Source organism: Miscanthus floridulus, chromosome 12, assembly GCF_019320115.1.
Source record: "Miscanthus floridulus cultivar M001 chromosome 12, ASM1932011v1, whole genome shotgun sequence".
NCBI lineage: Eukaryota > Viridiplantae > Streptophyta > Magnoliopsida > Poales > Poaceae > Miscanthus > Miscanthus floridulus.
The window spans coordinates 79,737,627-79,763,835 of NC_089591.1; the positions used below are offsets into that span (position 1 = coordinate 79,737,627).

A 26,209-nucleotide genomic window follows, 5' to 3' on the forward strand; every position below is an offset into this window, starting at 1 on the left:
CGTGGCTTCCTTGAGCTTCTGAGTCGCGTTATAAGAACCGAGACGCCGTCGTCGTTGTTTTTCTTTCTTCTCTGTTTTTCCAGTCACCACCGCCGCAGCTCCGTCGAGCTCTCGCCGTCGACCTAGCGTCGTTGCCGTCTCGGCAAAGCGTGCTTCAGCTCCACCGTATCCTTGCGCATCTAGCCGACCCACCAATTTAGCTAGTCTTAGTCAGGAACTCGAGTTGCATCGCCTTCTTCCTCACGGCCGGCAACTCCTCCGCCGAGCACGATTCGCCGCGGCCAGAGCTCCACGGTGCATCTTTGTCCCTGGTTTTGGCTGATTCTGTTTCACCTCGATGCTGTAGTACTTAATCCATAGCTAGTTGCTCATTTTGACCACTACAGTCGCCGGTACACCATCACCAACGACGATCAGCTCCGCCGTGCTTGCTCGGAACGTCGACCCACCTCTCCGTTGCTCCTTCGGCTTTGTGCTTTACTCGGTTGTGTTCAGGGTAAGCTGCTGGTGCTTCCTCGACCTTTAGTTTGACCGCTATTGGCCTATAGCCGCTGGCGTAACACTTCCATGCCACCGCGTCCGCCATGTTTGGCGTAGTACTCGGTTCAGGCCGTAATTGGTCGCGTTAGTGTCATAGATCGATGCGCTGTGACGTAGTGATCATGTTAGTACTCTTGCAGTCACCGTTGGACTCACCGTCGGTGAGAAATCATTGGTCAGCGCCGTTGCCGTCGTGGTCAGCGCGCGAGGTTAGGGATGACAGGTGGGGTCGGGTTGTCAGTGACTCAGCGTTCAAATGGATTTTTCTATTTTCAGATTTGAATGAATAGTGTCTATTTTGTTATTTTTGTGTAGATTTATTTAAATTTCCAAAAATTATGAAAATTTTTGTGTGACTTCTCTGTGATGTATAGTATTTTAGAAAAATATGAAATAATGTTTTTCAGTACTTTTTGAATGTGATAAAAATTGCTCAATTTATTAATAAATGGATTTCCATGATTTTTCTAGGCTTATTTAATTGTCCAAAAATTATGAAATTTGTTTTGTCACTTACTTATCATGTAATAAACATGTACTAAATTTTGAGCTCAATTAGAATAAGTTGATTTATTTCATAATTTTGAATTAAATAATTAATTCATAAAAGCGAATAGTAACCTTTAATGATTTAGGTTTTGTTGGAAATTTTGGATTGAGTGATGACCTTGGGTCATTAGTTGATGATGATCCTTGGCAATTGATGTATGTGTTATGAAAAAGATTTAGTTGTTTGACTTGCAACTATACCGCGAAGGAAAGTTGTATTCAAATTGTTAATTTTGCATCCATCATCGAGCATCATGTTTCGTATTCCGCATCATGTTAAACATGGCATTGTTATTACGTGTAGTGAACGAAGGTGAAAACGTGGTAGTTAATCAAGTTGTTGAGGAAGTTAATCCGTCTATTGAGGTCGGATCGAATACTTGTGTGACGTCGCAGGAATCGGACTTTTCCGTCAACGAAGGCAAGCCCCGGATGCATACAACTCTACCTTATGTTTTATAAATTAATTTTGCTTTTGCTTTCCGTTACTGCATTAAGTGATTAGGAGTTAAGTAAAAGCCTAATTGGTGCATTACCACCCTTGTTATTCCATATTTACCATATTATCAGTTTTAAACTCGTATATGTCTAGTTTTGCTTAGCTATGCGTAGAACGATGAAAGTCGGATGACTACCTGTTACCTGCAAGTTTTAAACAGAACATTGGTTAACTATGTTAGCATGTGATATGGGAATGTGGAGTAATAAATCTAAACCGGGCGGACTCGGTGTGTGTGAGCCACAAGACATGGAGGTCTTGTGAGCGGGTTCTTTCCGCCTGTGTCGATTAAGGCACGTCCGTTGTTGAATTGCATGAGGTGAGAATTTGTAGTACTAACCACATACTCCGGTAAGCCTAAACTTGGCAATTCTATTACGAGAATGGCTACTCGCGCACTGGGAGTGGAGAGATGGCGAGAATAGCGTGTACCCACGTGGCCATGGGCTGGAATAGTGGAGTACTGTGTTCTCGGGTGGCGCGAACCCGTTCTTGTTTTAGAGGATCCGAGGGTAGGTTGGTATATGTAGGTCGGGGACCTGCATATGTCGTGTGGTCTGGAATCCCCAGCTGGGTTTAATCGGTTCGAATCATCGTTGCTCCTCGGTTATGGAGACTCAACTCACTGTTCATCATCGTAGTATTAATAACTGGAACTTGAATAAGGCCTGTGAAAGTGTTGGATATGAAGTTTCATGATCTCAGTGCGGATCATGTCAGTTTTGTATATAATTCTTAAAGAAGTCTTCTATATAAAGAATTTTATTAAAAGAGCTTTTACGCAAAAGAACTTTGATCATTGTTATAGCTATACCTTGAATCCCTGAGCCTACATTACTGAGTTTATCAGTTAATATTTTGGATAAGTCTTGTTGAGTACTTTTGTACTCAGGGTTCGTTGACCCTTGTTACAGGTGAGCCTCATGAGCAGATCTGTTTTGGATCGTGCTGCATGACTATCGTTCGATCTAACGATGAGAAGTAAATGTGTGATCCTTGGGCAGGATGTTTATTCTGCGTGTTAAGTATATGTTAATTATGCCACTCCACTACTACTATGGTTTGTAATAATTATCGAACTTAGTTTGTAAAGTTTGAAACAACTAGTTTGTAAACTATATTACCGTAAGACTTCCGCTGTTTTTACTCTGGTTTTGATATTTAAATAAATGTTGTAATACTGCAATGACTCTGTAACGTGATCCTGCTCGGAAATCGTGGATGATTCGGGGTTCCCCGAGGACACCCGACAGTCTTTTTAAGTTCATGGAAACATATGCATAGATGTCAAAGGTCGTCGGACAGTGACAGGTGCATGTGGGCCCTATAACTTAGGAGGTTCTGCCACAATCCATCTCTCCAATCCCCATTTGTAAGCCCAACATCGATCGGGTTACAAATACCACGTTGTCTAGCAAACTCACATATCCTGTTTTTGTGATGTTTAATGAATAGGTTGACGTAGTTAGGTTCATATCCCATCTTTCATGCAATTACTTGCTTCCCCTTTAGTTCATCCAAGAACATAGCTTGACTATCATAATATTCCCACCTGCATTTCCTAGTGCTCTGTTCAAACAAAAAAAAATATCATATATGTCTTAGCAAATGAAACAAAATACGATTTTACGTTTACCACAAAAATAACCAACATTATCATAGTCAACCATATGGCTGCAATAATGGCCTATTCCAAACTCCGAAGGGACTAGACCGTAGTTGGATTTAACACCACATTCATACTTGACTGGAGGTGCTTTGTAAATTAACCTTTCTTTCTTCTTTTGCTTTGCCTTTGACGGTTCTTCCGGCCATTGGTTCTTAGGACCATACAACCACTCCTTGAAACAACACTTCGCCATTGAAAACACCTAAAGAAGGTGATATTAGTACATGAACACATATAGCTCAATATTTCAACACATACACTTTGCACTTACTTCATGCTTGTTTGGACACACAAACTCCAACGTATTCTCAGGATTTATCATAGCTCAATCTCCGTAATCACACAGAGGAGGTTCATCGAGTCGTCTAACTGTGGCTAAGTGCTTCTCCTTAGCCGTCATTGGAGGAGGGTTAGGGGGAGGTGGAACCCACCGCTTGAAGTGCTCTCGCGGATGTCGCCCTCTCCACCAATCGTCGAAAAGGAGGTACCTGGGGTCAAATTTATCTGCACCGTCGATCCACTAAAAGAAAAAACACCTCTCATGGGCCTACACAACAAAATTCTAATAAAATATTAATAACCTAGTAATACAAATGAAGAAAAAAACATACGAAAACAATTAGTTACATTAAAACGACTATATGTGTAGAAGCAATGAGCCGTTGTGTCCGGATGTCTCGATTGAAATACGTCGGCCAGACGACCATAGTCACAGTTAGGGACAAGGAGGTCAGGAGGGATGGGGGCATCTTTGCTAGACTCGTCGGGGTACAATTCTCTAGGACGACCCCGTTTTCGCCACAACTGCTCCCGAAACATGTCTTCCATCTAATAAAACGGTTCAAATTAAACATCAGTCGAAACAAACACAAATTAATTAAAAATATAATCATTTGCATTGCAACTCAAATAATATAACAAACACTTATAGCAAAAAAAATATACATGGTAAACATACTTCTAACTAAATAATTAGTTAAGGCGGGCGGGCAGGGGCGAAGGTGGGCGGGTAGGCGCGGCAGCCGGCATGCGCGGGCGGCCGCGTGCGGGCGGGCGTGCGGGCAGGCGAGCGGGCGACGGCAGGCGCGTGCGGCCAGGCAGACAGAGGGAGGGCGGCTCGCGGGCGATATATATACCGGGAGTGACGCACCGTGAGGGATGGCATGGCACTGCTGCGCCAAGATCGGTGGCGCGACAAGCCCTGCCACGTCACCGGTCAGCATTTTCGGTCGTCGCCACGTCATCCACCTGCCGCGCCACCATGCATGGCGTGGCACAGGCTTTTCGCCGTGCCATGGCAATAGGCGCGGTCAAAAGTGTTAGTTTTGAAAAAAAATGTTAGATTTAAAATTAGTTTACAAAAAGTGTTAAAAATAAAAAAAATCCCCACCGCTCACCTTCCTAGAGTGGGGGATGCTCGCCGCAGGCAGCGCTATGCCTCCATCGCGGGGGACCGCACCCGCCCACCCTGTCGCCGGGAGCCACGCAGCAGCTCGTTGGTGGCCATACAGTTGTGCCGCCTCCCGTCCGTTGGCATCCCTTCCCCCTCCCCCCGCGCCACTCTGCGGCATCGAGCTCTGCGCCGATGAGCCTTCATTCGTCCGGGTAGCAAGTAGATGCTACGTTGAAATCGCATGTTTCAAGTGTTTCAGATATTTGAGAGATATGTTGCAAGTGTTGTATATCGATATTGCAAAAGTAGATCGGAATGTTGCACATATTGTAATGTCTATACACTTTTGTTTCTAGTGTATGTTCCAAATGTTTCATCTGTTCTAGATATTTGTTGCAAGTGTTTTATCTGAATATTGCAAAAGTAGATCTAGATGTTGTATATACATGAATGTTGCAATCATATGTTTCAAGTGTTTCAGGTGTTTCATACGTATGTTGCAATTGTTTCATCTGGATGTTGCATATATTTGCAATGGTTTTCAAGTGTTTTCAGGTATTTGACAAGTGTTTCAGATACTTGTTTCAAATGTTCCATCTGTCTTCTTTTGTACGTTACAACTGCTACATCTGGATGTTTCAAAAGTAGATCAGATGTTGCATATAGGATACGTGTGGGAAGCAACTAGCAGTGTGGGCGACGTTCGGAGCGACGTGGGCCCACTGCTGGGGTGCTCGCTTGTAAGCCCAACGCGCTAGGGCGCTCGCTGTGCGGGCACCGTCCGGAAGCTAGCGCTCTGAATCGGACCCGTCCAAGAGTTAGCAAATCTGATTAATAACAGGAATAAATTTTTTTCATGAAACCTGGGTCCAAACTTCGTCCATGCGACCACCGGTTGGTTACGCACCTCTTGCTTTTGCCAGCGGGAGTTCCTGAAAATTTGACTAGGCCGAAGGCCGTATCCATTTGAGCACCATGACACGTCACCCTGTGTGAGCCAATACATCGTGCTTTATAGACTTGGTTGACAAATGGGTGAAATGGGCAGAACCCCTCTAGCCTTGTTGAGTTCTGCTAGAGCCTGCCTCAATCCGTGAATCTATTTGGTTTGAGAAATAAGTTAGTCCATCATCTTCTTATTCAGCACTTTCTTTTTTTAGTTTGTTGAATGGAATCAGTTGATGCACATCACCTCATTTCTCAAAAACTGGTAACTATACTAGTGTGAGAAATGAAGTCATTCTACAAAATTCGAGGAATGGACTTTCTTGGCACAAAAAATGTGCCAACAAAGAAATTAGGCTAGTAAGTTCCTAGCATCAATGATATATTGGAAAATATTTGGCGTGACAAAAATCAAAGCCTAAGTAAAGACTGGACAAAAATTAGGCTTTGCCCTGCCCAAACCAGCCAGGCCAGTTTCCTTGTTAAGTGGCTCAGCCGGAGAGCCAGGCCCCATGAAAACCGGCTTTCGTCCCTATTCCAGGTCAATTTGTTTCCAAATCAATTTTGAATCTATTTTCAGAGATTGCATTCTGGACATATTTTCTACTGGGTTAAGACTCTATATAAACAAGAGAATCATAGCCGATTGAGGAATCCAACTTCTGATTATTAAAAAAAACACATTAACTACCCTTTTTGCCCTAACTCTCTCTATCTTGCTGTTCGTTATGTCTCTCAGCGAGATTTGACGACGTCCTAGGTGACCTTATCGATCCTAGGATAACCTCTACGTGTTCCTCCCCGACTAGTCTTCCCATGAGATGTTCGGGAGTTTACCATGCGAAAAACCGGCTTCAAACCGGCCTAACCGGCTTGTCGGTTGGTTTCATCAATTCGCTACGTACTTGCTGCGATCAAAGTCGTGTGCAACTTTGAGTATACTGGCCCTTGCTGGTGTGTGATGCAATTCGATGTCGACAGACTTATGACAAGCACCACCTCATCAAGAATGGTTCGATTCCTCAAACAAACACACCTCTAATGTCCGGGTGTTGACCACTGTCTCTTCTCGTGCTAGAAAAGAAACAAAGCATTCAGAGAATTCGATGCACATTGCTGTATCTTTTATTTACAAGAAGAGCCGTTGTGGCTACGGAGACACTCATTTCTCCTATTGCGAGCTTACACTGTGCAGGCTGCAGAGCATACAGCCCTGACTTGCTAAGCTATTTGGATGCAGTCGTTCAAGCCATGCACGCCATTCTCGCTCATCTGCTGTACTTCCGAAGGCGATAAGATCCGAATGCATCTCACACAGTTGATGAACTCCCTGCCAAGAAGTAGAAAGAAGCACAGTAAGTTTAATCTGTGCTGGGAGCAATTCAGGAACCAATGCATACACTATTATTATTATTTCAAAAACGAACAAAAATAAGTGCAAAGAAGGCTAATAGAGTACTTACTCCCATGGATCGTCTCCAACGAGAAGAACGTCGTTCTCGTAGTCAACATAAACAAGCTTCCAGTCTGAACTGCCAGGATGTTCTAGATTCCCCTGGAGTCCAAACATGCATGCAATGGCTGACCTCAACTCATGGTAATCTCTGAACCGTGTGACGTCAATAGATCTTCCAACTGATCCTAACTTCTGAACCTGTCATCATGGAAAGCAACATAGCATAAGCTAAAATAAAGACTAAGGAAAAAACACATCGTTTCATTTAAGAATCATTCATTTTAGTGTACCTTTGTATATGTCCGGACCGGTGGTTTCATTGGCTTCACGCTTCGATCCATGCTGTACTCGGCCGCTGCATCCATACTGCACGAAGGTGTTCCCATGGAACTGTTGCGAATCTCTTGTAGAGGCAAGGCTTGGCATTCTTTCATGTTTGACAGTTTTGAGAACGCCCCTGCATCAAAGCTCCCCGTTGCCAGTGGTTGAGAGCATGAGCTGTTTATATGGATAGCTTCCATGTGCAGGCCACTTAAGGATGCACTCTGACTCTCCTCTGAGAAACTCATCTGCACATAGGAGTTGGATGTGCTCGGCAAGTTGCTGCCGTCGTGTTGGGCATCCAAATGTTGCATCTCAGGCGACATAAATGTCAGTGTATTTATATCTGGACTGCTGATGAACTCTTGAATGGAATTAGGAAAGCACTCAGAAAGGCAAGAGGTTTGAAACGCCTCCATGCCATCCGTATTCATTGTGGAAGGTATACCTTCAGATGGATTAAAAATGTTATCCGATGCGGGTAACTGATTGAATGCCATTAGAGTCTTGGTAGTAGGAAGGCGGAATCATCCAATCCAGGCCCTCAAAGAACTGTGAGAAACACCCTTGGTTTGGAAACGAGCTGACGGACTTCCCTCCATCAGGTGAGTTTGATGATTCTAACTTTGGTGGTGAAAATAGTTCATGCTGTTCAACCTGCTGAACTTGGAGCTCTCCAGCAAAATCACCTCGTGTAAGTGCACCAGATGAATCTTCATTATTCCCACAGGTAGCTAGTTCGGCTTCACAGTCAGCCAATGTTGGTTCTGAACCATGCCTCTGCTTGTCACAAATCTGAGAAGGTACTGAAGAAAGCTCAGATTTATCTGAAATGGTTTTATGAGAAGAGCTCTTCTTGCTCCTTCGAGTCTTTGTTTTAGGCTCACCCTTGTTGTTTTGATCCGAAATGCTTTGACTTGAGTATGAATCTGTACTTCTTGGCCCTCTTGGTTTAACATTCATCTCCTGTGCAGAAATTGAATCAATAGCTGGCTGAACTACACAGCTTACTTGATCACCTTTCTGAATATTAAGAGTATTCAACTGCTGCTGGGCTTCATTCGGAGTGCTTTCTTGCTTCACTGAACCAGTGGAAGCACCAAATGTCGATGGAGGGAAATAGCTGTGCTTAGCATTTTGAATAATGCTGGAAAATGATGATTGTTGACAGGCAATTGGACTCCCAAGGTTCTGGCCAGATTGATTGAGAAGCAGCAAAGCTAAGTCTGAGCCGATCCCTGGCATCTGCTGCAAGTTACCAAAAGGACTTCCTTGTGCCCTTGGAATTGATGACATATTTACAGATCCAATTTGTAGGCCAGGACCTGCAATTGGAAAAGGCAGAACTTGTTTCAGCTTACTTCTTGATCCTAAAGAAATCTACAGAATGGTAGAAGTACCTCCATAGCTAGGAAGACATTGCCGCTTGGAATTCGAAGGAGAAGAGAAAACCATGTTCTCTGGAGTTTCGATATCCCATAGACTAACTCTTTCAGGTCTTTCTCCATACCCATGTTCATCCCATTCTACCTGCAAGTTGCGCCATTTGAGTTTGGCCATCGCATCAGGTCAGAGTCACTAATTCCCACAATTGTACCTGTGCATCTGCAGTATAAAGCAGTTTGGTTTGAACGGTTATGGTGCAGAAGTACTCAACATATAGTAAGCAGAAATATGAATCTACAAATTCTAATTTAAATGGCACAGTTTACATTCAACCCAAAAACATAATTTTTTTTTGAGGATGCATGAAAAGGTTTAATTTATTCTTTTTGCAAAGCTAAGGTTGAAGACACATTCCAGTAATATTTTGTTTTTGAACCTTAAAAGCATGTTCATTAACCTTGACACTAACATTTTAATTACAGATGATGCAGTTAAATTCAGAGCATATATATAGAACCAAAAATAGAAAATGCTACCTACATACAAAGTGAAGACAGACCTGCGTTTGATTGACTCTTCTGTCTCAAACATCATCGCGAACCTCATTCCGACTGATGGTTGCAGATATGTGGCCTTATTGTACCTTGCAAGAGGAATCACAAATGGCGACGAGCTTGTCCTATAGAGATATCAAGAACAAATGAATGTAAATATGCCTACCAGAACAACATACTAAATAACAAGTCAAACGGATATATAAATTACATACCGAGGATTGTAGTAGATAGTAAATGAGCCACCACTTGATGCTGCATGAGCTGCTGCAGCAAGAACACCTATGTGCATACTGTCAGTAGACAGGACGGATGATGACAAAGCCGGCTGTTGTCGGGTGGACCGCCTAACACCCACAAGGAGCTGTGACTTCTCATCCCTGCACCAACATTTTTCTTTCATTCGTGGCTTTGCACTGTAGAAAATTTATTATGTGGCAGATTATGACCTGCAAAGCTAATTTTAGACTGAGTAAGTTCAGTTTTGGTGTCACTGTGGAGTAGGCATCAGTTGTTGCTTTCACAATAGCATTGGCAATATTAGCATAGACCTTGAAAAACTATGAAGTTTAAATTTAATTTGGTGACTAACTAAAAGGAAAGGCAGCAAGTAACATAGAAATACACATGGTATTTACTTCATTACAGCAACATAAAATTAAGTCAACAAAAGATTTATATGGTAATCAACTGTAACCCCTTGATATGATATCATTTGAGAAGCGTTACATAAAATGTAAGAGATTTAGATTTTCAACAGTACCATGTGCCTTTGCTTAAGACAAAGAATAGACTTATATGTTACTCAGTTTAAATGCTGACCTGATAAATAAGACAGTGTCCCCAGATTTAAGCCGTTTCGCCCCAACAAAAAGACTCCATCCAGTTGTTAGAAGATGACGCTTTGGCTGGCCTGAAAGGAACATCAAGTAAAGAAAGTCTTAGACAAGGGGACCAAAGATATCTTGCAATTTTTATGCAAGAACTAAGAAGACCAAGTCAGACAGTGTCCGACCCTACCACGATAAATGTGACGGAATGTCCACATGTTATCATGCAAATCTCGAACGATAAGCTCCTGATTAGGAGGCTGCATTGAGTAATCCTGGGGTTGAAAACATGGGAATGAGCTGAAGCTGAAAGAAAATAATCAACTATGCAAAAAGTAAGTTAGACAAGAATCTCGTACCAGCTGCGGAAACAACTTCTCTGCAGCTCTCCGTGGCACTGAGAAACCACCATGTGTACTTGTATCACTTGCGGTTAAATTTTTGCAGAAATATTCAGTGGGATGCTTGCTTTTGGTATAAGCACCAAGAGTTGGAATTGGGAAGACGTCAGTTTCCTGGAATGGTCAGCAGGATTAAAAGGTTCATCAGCTTCTGAATTTCTCGCAATGCCATTTCTCACATTTACTGGTGCTTTCTAAAGGCAGCGTATGTTACTACAGTGCTTTCTGTTGGTAGCTACTAGAGGCAAAACTGGTGTGCACTTTTGTATGAAAAGTCTCAAATTACATATTTTCAGGCAAAACTCTGAAACTTATAAGCAATGCATCAATGCAGCATCGTTCACTCACCGAGTGTACTGGTTGCAGGGTCATCTGGGCATAAATCTCATCAGTTTCTTTGTCAGCCTGTGCAAGTCAAGCATTAACTGTTAGGGCCCTGACTATTAGGGAACAGGCAATGGGCTAACCAAACATTGGGAACAGAACTAGTATCATTCACACTTACATGCAAAGTGATGTTGTGGACTTGGCATAGCAGCTGCGACGGGAGACTCGGGTAGTTTGGGATGCGAGAATTCGGTATCTTTTTAGTGGTAGCAGCAACCTGCAAAAGAACAGCTGTTGGGTCATAATCCATATGCAGCGCGACAGTACAAAGATAAATCGGTGCCCACAGGTCATAATCCATAGTATGCAGTGCAGCAGTAACATTTTTTCAAGCACAGCAAAAAAACACAGAAGCTAATAATACTGGTCGCAGTATATTCAGAATCCTCGCTTCAGAAAAGGACATTCAGAATCCATGCATTCGAACCTGCTCGCTGTGCCCCTGGGGGAAGTAGTAGACGAGGCTCCCCCGCTGCGGCAAGCACACCAGCGGCCCCGCGCACGCGTGCCACAGCTCGGAGTTGATCACCTTCTTCGCGCCTGACGGAAAGCAACAAGCAGCGGGGAAGAAAGAACTCGCATCACGCCAAAACGCGACGGACAAATGCAGAATTCTGCATGAGCAATCAGCACTCACCCTGCGTTTCTCCCATGAGCTGCATTTCGTCGAGCAGCGCCGCCGCGTTCCTCAGCACACCCCACGTGGCCTTCTCCTGCGCGGACGCCATCATCTCCAGAGGCGCCGCACCAGACCGAAGCTGAATAAAGGAAACCGCGGCTTTCTTGATGCCGAGACGACACCCCCGAGGCCCCGACGAATCCAAACTCGGTTCCCAGCAGCTTATGCGCACTTCATCACTGATGGCTGAGAACTCTACCACGCCTGCATGCCACTGTGAGAGAGGACGAGCGTGTTAAATGGGCAAGCAAGCTGTTGCAGTTCGCGAGCAGCAGCCAGCAGGCAAAGAGGAGGGAAGTAAAAGGCCAGGTGAAGAAGACGGCCCCAACCCACCCAAACGCATTCGCAATCGTGGTACTACTACTAGCTGCTAGTGCTGCTAGCGACGGAAGCTAAGGACTTTTAGTTCCGGTGCTATTGGTACGGGGTACTCGTACTAATAAAAAAAAATTAGAGAATTTTTAGTAATCCACGAAATAGATAGCACTTTATTATTAAATTATCTGTACAATTAGTTTTTTTAGTCAAGGCCTAAGATGTGAGGTTACGTCCCCATGGCGACCACACCAGGACCCAGCCTTTTCCCATGAAAGCAGGCGGCTTTTGTGTCCTCACGCCACGCAGTCGCAGCGCAATGCATGCCCTCCTACGACTACGGGGCAGTAGGAGTAAAGCCCAGCAGGGGGCACAGGGCTAGGCCTACCGCCTACGAATGCGCAGAGTGGAATGGCGCAAAGAATCTCGGTCATCAACTAGAGTTCTTCTAGCTACGTGCGTGCTCGAATGAGCTCGACGGCGTGCACGCCACTTGGCGCCCGGCTCCTGATATGCTGAGAGCCCCGTCGTCGCGAACCTGCAACGGCGCCAAGCTGGAGCATGGGCGGCCGGCCTCCCGGAGACCCGGAAGACAACATGTAGCTCTTCCCTTTCCCCAGGCGGTCAATGGCAGCAAGCAAGCATGGCCTCAGGAACGGCAATGCTGAGTGAGCAGAGCTTTGCATCACAAGCGGCCGTGACGCATCAAGGACCGCTGCATTGTCCGTTCCGTCGAATTCGAAACCAGCAAATAAACCATGAGAAAAGAAGAAGGCTCTACCCATTATCAGGTGGGGGACGAAACCAAACCGGGAAAGTGACAAGGGAGTGCGTGTGACGTGAGACAAAGAGAGCGGGAGAGGGAGAGCAATGACAAGAACGGAAGCCGCACCTCGGCTTGTCTCCTCGCCTGGGACTGGGAGGGAGCGCGGACGCAACACGCAAGCAGCACAATGCCAACGCTTGTTGATCTGATGAACTGTGAAGAGCGAAGGCAACCAGCGGAGGAGAGGAGCAAGCGAAGCCCCAGCTGCAGGCCCCGATAAATAGCCCAGCAAGCGCTCTGCCTCTGGTAAAAGGCCAAGGGGACGGGCAAAGCGGGCGGGGGAAGGGAGATGGAGCAGGCGATCGAGCCCGTGGCACGGCACGCCGGGGCGGGGAGCACGCGGGCTGGGACTTGAGGACCGTGGACTGACTGATGGTGGCGGCGTAGTGTGAACAGTGGACGCAGCAGCAGCAAGGTGGTGCGTGTCCGGTGCGTATGGCGTGGCGTAGCCTGGCCAGCTAGACGGGGCGGCAATGATACCATCATGTACGCGCGCGGGGCGGAGCGGCCGTGCTCCGTGCTCGCCTTTCCTTTCGTCCCGTGCCTTTTTCTGGCTGTTGCGTTCATTGTGATCTCTTCTCTCTCTCTCCTCTGCGAACTGCGATGACTGCTCGAGTGGCGAGCAGGGGTTGTTACTGTTGATCTCTCCAGCTCGGTTCAATAGCTCAGTTGGATATTAGACCTCACGCTCTGATCGGGGCCCAACCCTATATAGTTGATGGACGCTATAAAAAGAGGTGGGGCAGCAGCTCTCAGTACGAGGTTCACCGTGAGCCGTCATATCCACTGACAAAACCTAACCCGATATAGTGAGGGCGCAGCCAGCGACGGGAAGCACCATCACCGGGACGCCATCACCGTTGGACCACTTCACTGCCCTTTCTACTGATGCGATGGACGGTTCCAGCTCCACCAATCCCTCCGATGGTCGGTACCTCTCTGCTCTCCTCTCCCTCTCTGGATCTCGTAGTCCATGTTCTAGAATATGTTTATCCTATTCTAGTCAAGTCAGCACCCCTAGATCTACATCCAATGATCTTATAAGTTTAACAATGGTATCAGTCATCTACCCAGACTTGTAGATCTAGATTTTGGGGTAGAAATCCAAGAGAAATTAGAAGGAGATGAATCAAGAGAAATGAATCGAGTTGAATCACCCTAACCTTAGAAGGGGAAATGACGGAGAAGGAGAGGACTTACCTAGTTTCTTCACCACCGTCGACACCGAGGCTGCATTGAGTAATCCTGGGGGTTGAAAACATGGGAATGAGCTGAAGCTGAAAGAAAATAATCAACTATGCAAAAAGTAAGTTAGACAAGAATCTCGTACCAGCTGCGGAAACAACTTCTCTGCAGCTCTCCGTGGCACTGAGAAACCACCATGTGTACTTGTATCACTTGCGGTTAAATTTTTGCAGAAATATTCAGTGGGATGCTTGCTTTTGGTATAAGCACCAAGAGTTGGAATTGGGAAGACGTCAGTTTCCTGGAATGGTCAGCAGGATTAAAAGGTTCATCAGCTTCTGAATTTCTCGCAATGCCATTTCTCACATTTACTGGTGCTTTCTAAAGGCAGCGTATGTTACTACAGTGCTTTCTGTTGGTAGCTACTAGAGGCAAAACTGGTGTGCACTTTTGTATGAAAAGTCTCAAATTACATATTTTCAGGCAAAACTCTGAAACTTATAAGCAATGCATCAATGCAGCATCGTTCACTCACCGAGTGTACTGGTTGCAGGGTCATCTGGGCATAAATCTCATCAGTTTCTTTGTCAGCCTGTGCAAGTCAAGCATTAACTGTTAGGGCCCTGACTATTAGGGAACAGGCAATGGGCTAACCAAACATTGGGAACAGAACTAGTATCATTCACACTTACATGCAAAGTGATGTTGTGGACTTGGCATAGCAGCTGCGACGGGAGACTCGGGTAGTTTGGGATGCGAGAATTCGGTATCTTTTAGTGGTAGCAGCAACCTGCAAAAGAACAGCTGTTGGGTCATAATCCATATGCAGCGCGACAGTACAAAGATAAATCGGTGCCCACAGGTCATAATCCATAGTATGCAGTGCAGCAGTAACATTTTTTCAAGCACAGAAAACACAGAAGCTAATAATACTGGTCGCAGTATATTCAGAATCCTCGCTTCAGAAAAGGACATTCAGAATCCATGCATTCGAACCTGCTCGCTGTGCCCCTGGGGGAAGTAGTAGACGAGGCTCCCCCGCTGCGGCAAGCACACCAGCGGCCCCGCGCACGCGTGCCACAGCTCGGAGTTGATCACCTTCTTCGCGCCTGACGGAAAGCAACAAGCAGCGGGGAAGAAAGAACTCGCATCACGCCAAAACGCGACGGACAAATGCAGAATTCTGCATGAGCAATCAGCACTCACCCTGCGTTTCTCCCATGAGCTGCATTTCGTCGAGCAGCGCCGCCGCGTTCCTCAGCACACCCCACGTGGCCTTCTCCTGCGCGGACGCCATCATCTCCAGAGGCGCCGCACCAGACCGAAGCTGAATAAAGGAAACCGCGGCTTTCTTGATGCCGAGACGACACCCCCGAGGCCCCGACGAATCCAAACTCGGTTCCCAGCAGCTTATGCGCACTTCATCACTGATGGCTGAGAACTCTACCACGCCTGCATGCCACTGTGAGAGAGGACGAGCGTGTTAAATGGGCAAGCAAGCTGTTGCAGTTCGCGAGCAGCAGCCAGCAGGCAAAGAGGAGGGAAGTAAAAGGCCAGGTGAAGAAGACGGCCCCAACCCACCCAAACGCATTCGCAATCGTGGTACTACTACTAGCTGCTAGTGCTGCTAGCGACGGAAGCTAAGGACTTTTAGTTCCGGTGCTATTGGTACGGGGTACTCGTACTAATAAAAAAATAAATTAGAGAAATTTTCAGTAATCCACGAAATAGATAGCACTTTATTATTAAATTATCTGTGCAATTAGTTTTTTTAGTCAAGGCCTAAGATGTGAGGTTACGTCCCCATGGCGACCACACCAGGACCCAGCCTTTTCCCATGAAAGCAGGCGGCTTTTGTGTCCTCACGCCACGCAGTCGCAGCGCAATGCATGCCCTCCTACGACTACGGGGCAGTAGGAGTAAAGCCCAGCAGGGGGCACAGGGCTAGGCCTACCGCCTACGAATGCGCAGAGTGGAATGGCGCAAAGAATCTCGGTCATCAACTAGAGTTCTTCTAGCTACGTGCGTGCTCGAATGAGCTCGACGGCGTGCACGCCACTTGGCGCCCGGCTCCTGATATGCTGAGAGCCCCGTCGTCGCGAACCTGCAACGGCGCCAAGCTGGAGCATGGGCGGCCGGCCTCCCGGAGACCCGGAAGACAACATGTAGCTCTTCCCTTTCCCCAGGCGGTCAATGGCAGCAAGCAAGCATGGCCTCAGGAACGGCAATGCTGAGTGAGCAGAGCTTTGCATCACAAGTGGCCGTGACGCATCAAGGACCGCTGCATTGTCCGTTCCGTCGAATTCGAAACCAGCAAATAAACCATGAGAAAAGAAGAAGGCTATACCCATTATCAGGTGGGGGACGAAACCAAACCGGGAAAGTGACAAGGGAGTGCGTGTGACGTGAGACAAAGAGAGCGGGAGAGGGAGAGCAATGACAAGAACGGAAGCCGCACCTCGGCTTGTCTCCTCGCCTGGGACTGGGAGGGTAACACGCAAGCAGCACAATGCCAACGCTTGTTGATCTGATGAACTGTGAAGAGCGAAGGCAACCAGCGGAGGAGAGGAGCAAGCGAAGCCCCAGCTGCAGGCCCCGATAAATAGCCCAGCAAGCGCTCTGCCTCTGGTAAAAGGCCAAGGGGACGGGCAAAGCGGGCGGGGGAAGGGAGATGGAGCAGGCGATCGAGCCCGTGGCACGGCACGCCGGGGCGGGGAGCACGCGGGCTGGGACTTGAGGACCGTGGACTGACTGATGGTGGCGGCGTAGTGTGAACAGTGGACGCAGCAGCAGCAAGGTGGTGCGTGTCCGGTGCGTATGGCGTGGCGTAGCCTGGCCAGCTAGACGGGGCGGCAATGATACCATCATGTACGCGCGCGGGGCGGAGCGGCCGTGCTCCGTGCTCGCCTTTCCTTTCGTCCCGTGCCTTTTTCTGGCTGTTGCGTTCATTGTGACCTCTCTCTCTCTCTCTCTCCTCTGCGAACTGCGATGACTGCTCGAGTGGCGAGCAGGGGTTGTTACTGTTGATCTCTCCAGCTCGGTTCAATAGCTCAGTTGGATATTAGACCTCACGCTCTGATCGGGGGCACCCAACCCTATATAGTTGATGGACGCTATAAAAAGAGGTGGGGCCAGCAGCTCTCAGTACGAGGTTCACCGTGAGCCGTCGTATCCACCGACAAAACCTAACCCGATATAGTGAGGGGCGCAGCCAGCGACGGGAAGCACCATCACCGGGACGCCATCACCGTTGGACCACTTCACTGCCCTTTCTACTGATGCGATGGACGGTTCCAGCTCCACCAATCCCTCCGATGGTCGGTACCTCTGCTCTCCTCTCCCTCTTGGATCTCGTAGTCCATGTTCTAGAATATGTTTATCCTATTCTAGTCAAGTCAGCACCCCTAGATCTACATCCAATGATCTTATAAGTTTAACAATGGTATCAGTCATCTACCCAGACTTATAGATCTAGATTTTGGGGTAGAAATCCAAGAGAAATTAGAAGGAGATGAATCAAGAGAAATGAATCGAGTTGAATCACCCTAACCTTAGAAGGGGAAATGACGGAGAAGGAGAGGACTTACCTAGTTTCTTCACCACCGTCGACACCGCCGCGTGCAGGAAGGACCCGCCGCCGCCTCGCCGGCATGCGGGAAGATGGTCGAGCCATGCTCGTCGCTGTGCAGGCGAGCCTCGGCCGAGGGCGCCACTACAAGCCCGCTCGACGACGGCACGTTCACCCTCGGGCGAGCGCGCGCGCCGACGAGGGGGCCTGCGGCGGCGCCGGCCTTCTCTTCTCCGGTAGCCTTGGGTTGTCGCCGCAGCTGCGTCGCTGCACTTAGAGAAAAGGGGAGGAGAAGAAATGAGACCTAGGGTTTTGGGGGGAGGAAGCCGACCACGGTTTTGATCAGGCGAGGACTCCGAGGAGCCATCCGATCCAGATGGACGGATCCGGGCGGCCGAGCCAGCTTTTGGTCCAGGCGGGGAGCAGCTTTCCCGCCCCAGGCCCAGGTTGCGGCCTAAACGGGGAGAGTAGAGGCGCGCGCGAGCTCCTAATGGGCCACGGGCCTCACTTTCTAAGCTGGGCTGAATGAACAGTTGACGACAGTTTTAAGTTTTCTATTTTTTCAGTAGCATTTTGACAATTGTTTTAATCTAGTTTTATCTCTATAAATTTGCACCAACGTGTTCAATTTTAGATAGTAGATAAGTACTAAAAAATGCTTATGAAAAATAGAGTATTTTTCATGTTTTCCGCTGCTATGTTAATGTTTTATCCCCTAATAAAATTGAAACCAACGAGAAAATTTAGTTAGAGTAGTAGTCATATTTGTTTAAGTTAAATTATGGTATTGTTATTTTCTGACCAACGTTGATTATAACAATATTATAAGTTTATTTATGTGTTCTATGCATTAGCTCTATTTCTGCCCAACGGTGATGTAGAATTAATGTAGAAGAATGTTGTATATTTTTATTTTGACCAACGTTAAATTAAGGCATGCAATTATTATGTCATGTTTTCTCACTATCTCTGACGCTGTTTTCAGGACTCAACCCTATGGCGTTCATCTCGCACATTCCGCCTCTTGAAGGGGGGCAACTATCGCGTATGGCGAGAGAAGTATGAATTAGCACTTGCACTGTTCGAGAATGACCTAGCACTTACCTCTCCCTGTCCTACTGAACCAATGGACCCGGTGAGGATAGAGAATGAAACTGATGTTGATTTCACCGCTCGGTAGCGAGATCATACAGAAGTGAGAATGAAATACGATCTTGATCATAAGAAGTGGGACATTTCGAACCGCAAGTGTTTGATGGTGGCTAAGTCTACTATTTTAGATGCAATAAGGGGATCAATCCAAGATTGTGACACCGCCACTGAGTATCTTAAGAAGGTGGAGAGTTAGTTTACTGGCTCTTCAAAGGCTTATGCACGCACTCTGATCAAGAAGTTATTCAATGAAAAATACTCTGGTGGAGGGATAAGAGAGCACATATTGAAGATGAGCAACACGGCATCCAAGCTCAAGCCAATGAATTTGGGGCTTAAAGTTGAGTTCTTGATTCATTTGGTTTTTGCTTCTTTACCTAAAGAGTATGAAACTTTTGTTGTTAATTACAATATACAGCCCGATAACTGGGACATTGAGAAGCTCATTGCCATGTGTGTGCAAGAAGAGAAGAAGCTTAAAAGCTCACATGGTGACTCTGCTAACCATGTGAAGGACTATAAAAAGAAGAACTTTAACAAAAATGTCAAACCACAAGGGAAAGCCCCTTAGAATGATCACCATCAGAAGAACAACAATGTCCAAGTTGACAAGAATGAATGCAAATGGTGCAAAAAGCATGGACATTACCAGAAGGACTGTCCATATTTCCTGAAGAGCCTTTTGAAGAAAGGTGAGGACATTATTACATTCGTTGATAAGTCCTTGTATTTAAGTTATTCAAAATCTACTTGGTGGATTGACTCAGACGTAACTATTCATGTTGTAAATTTATTACAGGGATTTCATACCAGGAGGACCCTGCAAAGAGGAGAAAGAAGAATTAAAGTAGCAAATGGAGTTGAAGCTGAAGCCATTGGAGATCTCTCTCTAGAATTAGATGATGGTTTTATACTTCAGCTTTCAGATGTCCTTTATGTACTCTTTTTGTGTAGAAATTTGATACGTGTTTCACATCTAGACCATGATGGATATGATTGCCATTTTGGTAATGGCAAATGTCAGATTATATTTAATAATAAGTGTGTTGGACTTACCTTCTGACAAGACAAGCTTTATTTGTTATCACTTTCTGAGTGTGAATGTTGTGAGCACCGAGAATGAGAATGCCTCCTTGTCTATAAATGCAAGAAATAAGCAGAAGAGAGTTCATGATGTATCATCAAAATTATGGCACTGTCGTTTATGCCACATTTCAAGGGGGGAATAAAGCAATTGATTAAGAAACTAATTCTTCCACCGTTAGAATTCTCAGATTTAGAACAATGCATTGATTGCATAAAAGGAAAGTATGTTAAGAAAATAAAGAAAGATGTCAAACGAAAGCACATGAATTTTAGAAATAATTCACACAGACATCTGTGGTCCTTTTTCTATGAAGAGTGTGGATGGTTATGATTCTATTTATAATATTCACAGATGACTATTCTCATTATAGCTATATTTATCTAATTAAGGAAAGATCAGAAGCATTAGATAAATATAAAATATTTAAGTCTGAAGTAGAAAATCAGCACAATTTAAAGATTAAGATAGTAAGATCCAACCGTGTGGGGGAGTACTACGGTTGACACATCCCATATGACCAAGTTCCTGGACCTTTTGCAAGGTTCTTACAGAAAAATAACATAGTTGCCTAGTACTCTACACCGGGCAAGCCTCAACAGAATAGAGTAGCTGAAAGACACAACCGTACCTTAATGGATATGATGAGAAATATGATAAGTTACTCTACTCTACCGATAAATTTATGGATGAAGGCGTTAAAAATCGCCATCCATATTCTTAATCGAGTGCCAAGCAAGTCGGTGTCCAAAACACCATATGAGTTATGGACAAGAAAGAAATCATCACTTAACTATTTACGTGTGTGGGGCTGTCCAACTGAGGCTAAAGTCTTTAACCCAAATATAGAGAAGCTAGACTCCAAGACAGTCAGTTGCCATTTCATTATCTATCCAGAAATGTCAAAAGGTTATTGCTTCTATTGTCGTGGTAGACATACGAAGTTAGTAGAAACGAGACATGTTGTGTTCTTGAAGAATGATATGGTCAGGAGGAGCATGGTAGTGTGAGAAATTAATTTTGAAGAGAAGCGGGTATACGTGCCCACTCCAATGGTTCAGGAGCTATTTTTCTCGCTACATGTTGCTGCTGCACCAACAGTTCAGGACACTGTAGTAACAACACCTGTTGTTAGTTCTCCTGTGATAACAATGAACGAACATAAGGAACCTATCATTTAGGATCCTATAGAACCCGTTGTTACACACGAGAAAGAGCAATAACAACCTCATATAAAACAAGCGTCAACTAACGAGGCTCCTAGAAAGTCTCAAAGAGTAAGAAAACCAGCCATTCCTGATGACTACGAAATCTATGAATGTGAAGGATTTCAAATGGAGGGTGATCCTACCTCATTTGAAGAAGCCATAAGAAGTACTCACTCATCAAAGTGGATTGAAGCCATGCAAGATGAAATAAGATCAATGAATACCAACGGTGTTTAGGACTTCGAAATAATTCCTAAAGGAGACAAGATAGTAGGTTGTAAATGGGTCTATAAAACTAAATATGACTCCAAAGATAATGTAGAAAGATTTAAAGCGCGACTTATGGTGAAAGGCTTCACGCAAAGAGATGGCATAGATTACAATGAGACATTTTCTCCAGTCTCATGTAATAATTCTTTTAGAATTATAATGGCGCTTATAGCACATTACGATTTAGAATTACATCAGATGGATGTAAAGACGACGTTCCTAAACGGTGATTTGGAGAAAAATGTTTACATGGCACAATCAAAATGTTTTGTTGTGGAAGGAAAAGAACGTATTTGATGTCGCCTGAAGAAATCTATTAACAGATTAAAACAAGCATCAAGACAGTGGTATTTAAAGTTTGATAGTACAATAATGAAGTTTGGGTTTCAAAAAAATATAGAGGACAATTACGTTTATGCAAAGTTTAAGAATGGGAAATACATTTTCCTAATCTCGTATGTGAATGACATCTTACTCGCTAGTAGTGATGTTAATCTACTACTAGAAACGAAGAAGTTCTTGTCCTCGAATTTTGATATGAAGGATTTCGGTGAAACTTCGTTCGTTCTAGGAATAGAGATTCACCGAGATAGAAGAAATGGTGTTTTAGGATTATCACAAAAGGCATACTTAGAAAAGATTATAAAGAAATACAGTATGTAAAATTGTAAGCTTTTACCCGCTCCCATAGTCAAGGGCGATAGATTTGCGGAATTCCAATGTCCCAGGAACCAATATGAGATCGATCAAATGAAAGTGGTTCCATATGTTTTAGCTATCGAAAATTTACAGTATATTCAAGTGTGCACACACCCTGACTTAGCATTTGTTACTGGATTACTTGGCAGATATCAGAGTAATCCAGGAATAGAACACTCGAGACTGGTAAAGAAAGTTTTGCGTTATTTGCAAGGCACAAAAGGCCTCATGCTAACGTACAGAAGATCCGATTCCCTACACATAGAGATGTATTCAGATTCAGATTATGCGAGAGATGATAGAAAGTCCACGTCAGAATATATATTTACTCTCGTAGGAGGAGTTGTATCATAGAAAAACTCCAAGCAAACCGTCACTATATCGTCTACGATGTATGATGAGTTTTATTGCGTGTTATGAGGCCACAGGGCAGGTGAATTGGCTGAAGAAGTTTATGTCCGGGTTGAAAGTGGTAGACGACATACATAAGTCACTCAAGTTATACTGTGATAATAATCCAGTAATATGTTATGCTCACAATAATAAATCAAGTGGTGCTGCCAAACACATTGACATAAAGTATTATGTTGCGAAAGACAAACTCCGGGATCATATAATTAGTATTAGCACATAAGTACAGAAAAGATGTTCGTGAATTCGTTTACAAAAGGCTTACCACCCAACGTGCTCAGAGAACACTTAGCTGATATGGGTGTAAGAGAAAGTCTAAGATTCCTGGACAATAAGGGTCTAGTTGAGAATCTGTTTCAAAATAGAGAGGTGTATTGTAGCTGTTAATCTAATGGCACTGACCGTGATGATGAGGCACGCTCTATGCATTGATCTGTGATGGAATGGAAAAAAGATAAAGTAAGTTAAGTTTAAGTAATAAGATGAGATTAAGAGGGAGATTGTTAGTGTTGATTTCTCCAGCTCAGCCCAACGGCCGAGTTAGGTCTTGACCTCGCGTCCTAATCAGGGGCGTCCAACTCTACATGGTTGGTGGGCCCGTCGCACTGCGCTATAAAGAGAGGTGGGGGCCGATGGCTCTCAGTACGAGGTTCACCGTGAGCAGCCACACCCACCGACAAAACCTAACCCGATCTAGTGAGGGGTGCACCTAGCGACGGGAAGCACCATCACCGAGACGCCGTCTCCGTTGGACCACTTCACCGCTACACCGCCACTGGAGCGCCACCTCTTCATCGCCCTCTCTACCGACACGATGGATGGTTTCCAGCTCTACCAAGCCCTTCGATGGTCGGTATCTGTGCTCCTCTCTTTCTCTTGAATCTCGTAGTCCATGTATTTAGGACATGTTTATCCTATTTTGGTCAAAGTCAGCACCTCTGGATCTACATATAATGATGCTGTAAGTTTAACGGTGGTGACCGCGCGGCTTTGGGCTAAAGACGCCGGCCTTTCGAAGGGGGCGATGCCATGATGCCTCATTTGCGCAGGCATGCTTTGCTGCCTGCCGATGCCGGCCAGCCAGCCAGCCAGCGTGCAGCGTTGGAGCGAGCGAGCGTGTCCTTCTCTCTTTTCTCGACCGTCTCGGCTCGGTTCCTTCCCTCCTGCCCTGCGCCGCTGCCTTCGCGTCTCTACCCCGTCTTGATCCTTCCCCCACATGTCAGTCAGCTAGGCGCAGCAGCAGGCGGGGAGAGAGCAGTGCGCGCGCGTACGGCATGCCTACGCGTGCTGCCAAGCGCGAAGCGCCACGCCACGCCACCGCCACACCCCCTCGCGTCGCGTCGCCCGGTCGAGGACTCGAGGCGCGATGGTGGATGGGATAGGACTATGGGACGGAGCCACGGAGGGAGTCGTCAGGCTCAGCTCAGGCGTGGGTGGATGTGGATCTGCCCTGCCGGATCCATCCATTCCTTCCGCAGGCCGACGCGACGCGCGCGGCTCCGGAGGCCGACGTCTACCACGCCACGCGCGTACCACCAGGACGTACGGTGGTGGCAGCCTTGGCGCAGGGGAGAGACGAGGCAGGCCAGCGCCAGCGGGCACGGAGACGAGCCCGGCGTACAGTACGTGTCGGTCCGGGCGTGGACCGCTACACCCCGCCGGAGACTGCCGGACCGAGGCCACCTCTCTGTTCAGTCGTGGCTGACGCGGCTGCGTCCTAGCGGTACGTCGTCGATCGTGACCGTGTGTCAATGTACACACACGCGCGCATGCATCATGCTGCTTGCGCATTGTGCGTGCCCGTCTGCTGTACTAGCGTATAGGGTATCCAGCAGGTCGAGGCGTGTACGGAGTTATCACGTAATACGTACTCTACTCCTACACTCCTACGGTACAGTACGTCTTTGGCCTCGAAAGTCTAGACCGCATACGGACCGGACCAATGGATGGATCATAATGAGATTCGCGAGTGTGAAGAGCTGAGCTCGCTCTTTCCGCTGTGACCGATAAAAAGTCGCTTTTTCACCTTACTTCCCATCGTCCCAGTACTCCTCCCAGGCCATGAGGATCAACATGAGGAATCATGCGCATCATCGCTGTACGTGGTGGCTGGCCTGGCCTGTGATCTCGTAGCGTAGGAGGGAGCAATGCCGATGCCGAGGCGAATGCTTCGGCCCCCAAATCATTCCGTTTCGTCATACTTTGAGCCACAGCCGTCAGTGTAGTACTAGTACACAAGAAAGAAAGAAATAAGGTTCCCTAGCTTCGCTAGCTCGCCAATTCGCAAAAGGCGTGCTTGCTTGCATGCACCGTTCCAGTTTGCAATTGCAAAGCATGACTGCAAGCACTCAAGCAGCATGTTCGTTTGGCCGTGGCTTGTCATAAATGGTTGTAAATTTTTAGTCGGAACATTATTTTTCTCTCACACAAACCAACCAACAATACTACTTCACACCAACAACGATATGAACTAACCAACCAAACATGCTTTAGGTCTACTGGTGTAGGAGTACGTAGAGTAGGAGTACATGGCAGCAGCGAGGACTTCTCTTGCACAATGAAAGATCTCGCATGCAATGCAGCCATCTATAATCCGAAAAGACACCACGAAAAGTACATGAACCGACGAGTGAGTGAGCGGGTTCAGAGCAAAACCTGATGGTCAAGACTGGAGAGCGTCTTTTTTGACCTGGGCGTGCACCCTGTACGGTCCGGGGTGTGTTGGCGTGCCACCGGCGTGACTCTCAAGTGCATGCGTTTTCAACGATGCCACGCCTTTTCGCCTTTTACGGCTGTGGGAAAAAAAGAGTTGACAATGCTACGAGTAGTACTCGTAGAACAACGCCAATCTAATCTAGCACACACTAAAAGAGGAGAGGGATTTAATCGATGGCTGCAATCATCAATATTCCTTCGGTCCTACGGATGTTGTTATCATAGAGCAAATTGTTTAGCTTCCAATTTCCATTGCATCGAGAACTTGTCACTGCCTTTTGAACCAGCTTTGGCCTCGCCAAACTGTGAAAAAATCGGTTCATGAAACAGTTCTAGGACTTTGGAGTAGAGGAGGAGTGCTATTTTTACACCGCAGTTTCTTTTGTTCAGTCATGTTTGTGTCTGCTCCGGTGCTTATCTCGACAGGTCATTCCAAAACTGGTGTTTTGAATCTTTGCCCGTTTGTTTACAGTACTAGCAGCGCACTGATTGGCAGCCCATGTGGCCATGTCCATGTGTTTTGGGTGTCCAAGCACAGGCAAGACAAAAACACACGGCCAGAGCTCTCCCGATGAGTCCGCCCGTCCTCGACTCGTCGTCGAGTCGAGTCGAGCAGCAGGGCAGTGGGCAGGGCCAGGCCACCTCGGGGCAGACCGAATCCGATTACGATCCCGGCTCGCTGCTCAGCGCCTTGTCTCGGGCAGGAAGAAGCTCCAGCCCCGGCCCGTCCACTCGGTCCTCCACGGGCCTCCGTCCGTCCTGCTCCTGCTCAGAGTCCGGCCGCCGAGACTGCGAGAGGCCGAGAGCCGAGAGCTGAGCGCACTCCCTGCACGGCTGCTGCACTGCGCACACACGGGCACACGACGACGCGTACTGTACGTACCAGACCGCCCGTACATCCTGTCCGTACAGGCAGGTTGACAACACGGCAGGGCTCGACTCGACTGCCGCGAACGCTTCCGGGTTCCGGCCTCTGCCTGCGCCCGACGACGTGACGTCCGTCCGTCCATCCATCCGTCGTCCCCACTCGCGGGCTGCGTGCAGGACCAGGACCGCAAGCTCTCCTCGGCCGCTGCCGCAAATGGAGCCAGCGCGGCCTGCGCCTTTTGGGACGGCGCCAAGGATGGACATGGACGCTCCGCTCCGGTCACGGTCAGGGAGACCTGC

General features: G+C 46.6%; 2 protein-coding genes and 1 long non-coding RNA gene across 3 annotated transcripts; all 3 read right to left on the bottom strand.

Annotated features, from left to right (window-relative positions):
• Nucleotides 1-6,645: 6,645 nt before the first annotated feature.
• Nucleotides 6,646-12,891, bottom strand: LOC136496568 (auxin response factor 11-like). The gene is given in 16 exon segments (XM_066492283.1): nucleotides 6,646-6,925; nucleotides 7,059-7,249; nucleotides 7,342-7,851; nucleotides 7,853-8,697; nucleotides 8,773-8,922; nucleotides 8,925-8,977; nucleotides 9,318-9,437; nucleotides 9,528-9,692; nucleotides 10,135-10,225; nucleotides 10,333-10,417; nucleotides 10,502-10,657; nucleotides 10,892-10,948; nucleotides 11,049-11,147; nucleotides 11,358-11,470; nucleotides 11,568-11,823; nucleotides 12,817-12,891. Coding segments are annotated over 15 exon segments (2,838 nt in total). The 5' UTR covers nucleotides 11,662-11,823; nucleotides 12,817-12,891; the 3' UTR covers nucleotides 6,646-6,816.
• Nucleotides 12,892-13,959: 1,068 nt separating this feature from the next.
• Nucleotides 13,960-14,910, bottom strand: LOC136496229 (auxin response factor 11-like). The gene is made up of 5 exons (XM_066491905.1): nucleotides 14,869-14,910; nucleotides 14,628-14,705; nucleotides 14,471-14,527; nucleotides 14,081-14,236; nucleotides 13,960-13,995 (listed from the first exon to the last, which is right to left on the bottom strand). Exons 1-5 carry the CDS (start codon nucleotides 14,908-14,910, stop codon nucleotides 13,960-13,962), a joined length of 369 nt encoding a protein of 122 aa, XP_066348002.1.
• Nucleotides 14,911-14,928: 18 nt separating this feature from the next.
• LOC136496569 (uncharacterized) lies at nucleotides 14,929-16,475 on the bottom strand. Its single transcript, XR_010769084.1, has 3 exons — nucleotides 16,394-16,475; nucleotides 15,142-15,397; nucleotides 14,929-15,044 (listed from the first exon to the last, which is right to left on the bottom strand). It is a non-coding gene; the product is annotated as an uncharacterized lncRNA (long non-coding RNA).
• Nucleotides 16,476-26,209: the final 9,734 nt, after the last annotated feature.

Excerpts from the sequence above, each read along its gene's own strand:
- LOC136496229 (XM_066491905.1), bottom strand. The coding sequence starts at position 14,910 with ATGTCCTTTTCTGAAGCGAGGATTCTGAATATACTGCGACCA. Across the intron at positions 14,237-14,470 it reads CCCTGCAACCAGTACACTCG|GAAACTGACGTCTTCCCAAT; the intron begins GTGAGTGAACGA and ends TGACCATTCCAG. Across the intron at positions 13,996-14,080 it reads AGAAGTTGTTTCCGCAGCTG|GATTACTCAATGCAGCCTCG; the intron begins GTACGAGATTCT and ends TTCAACCCCCAG.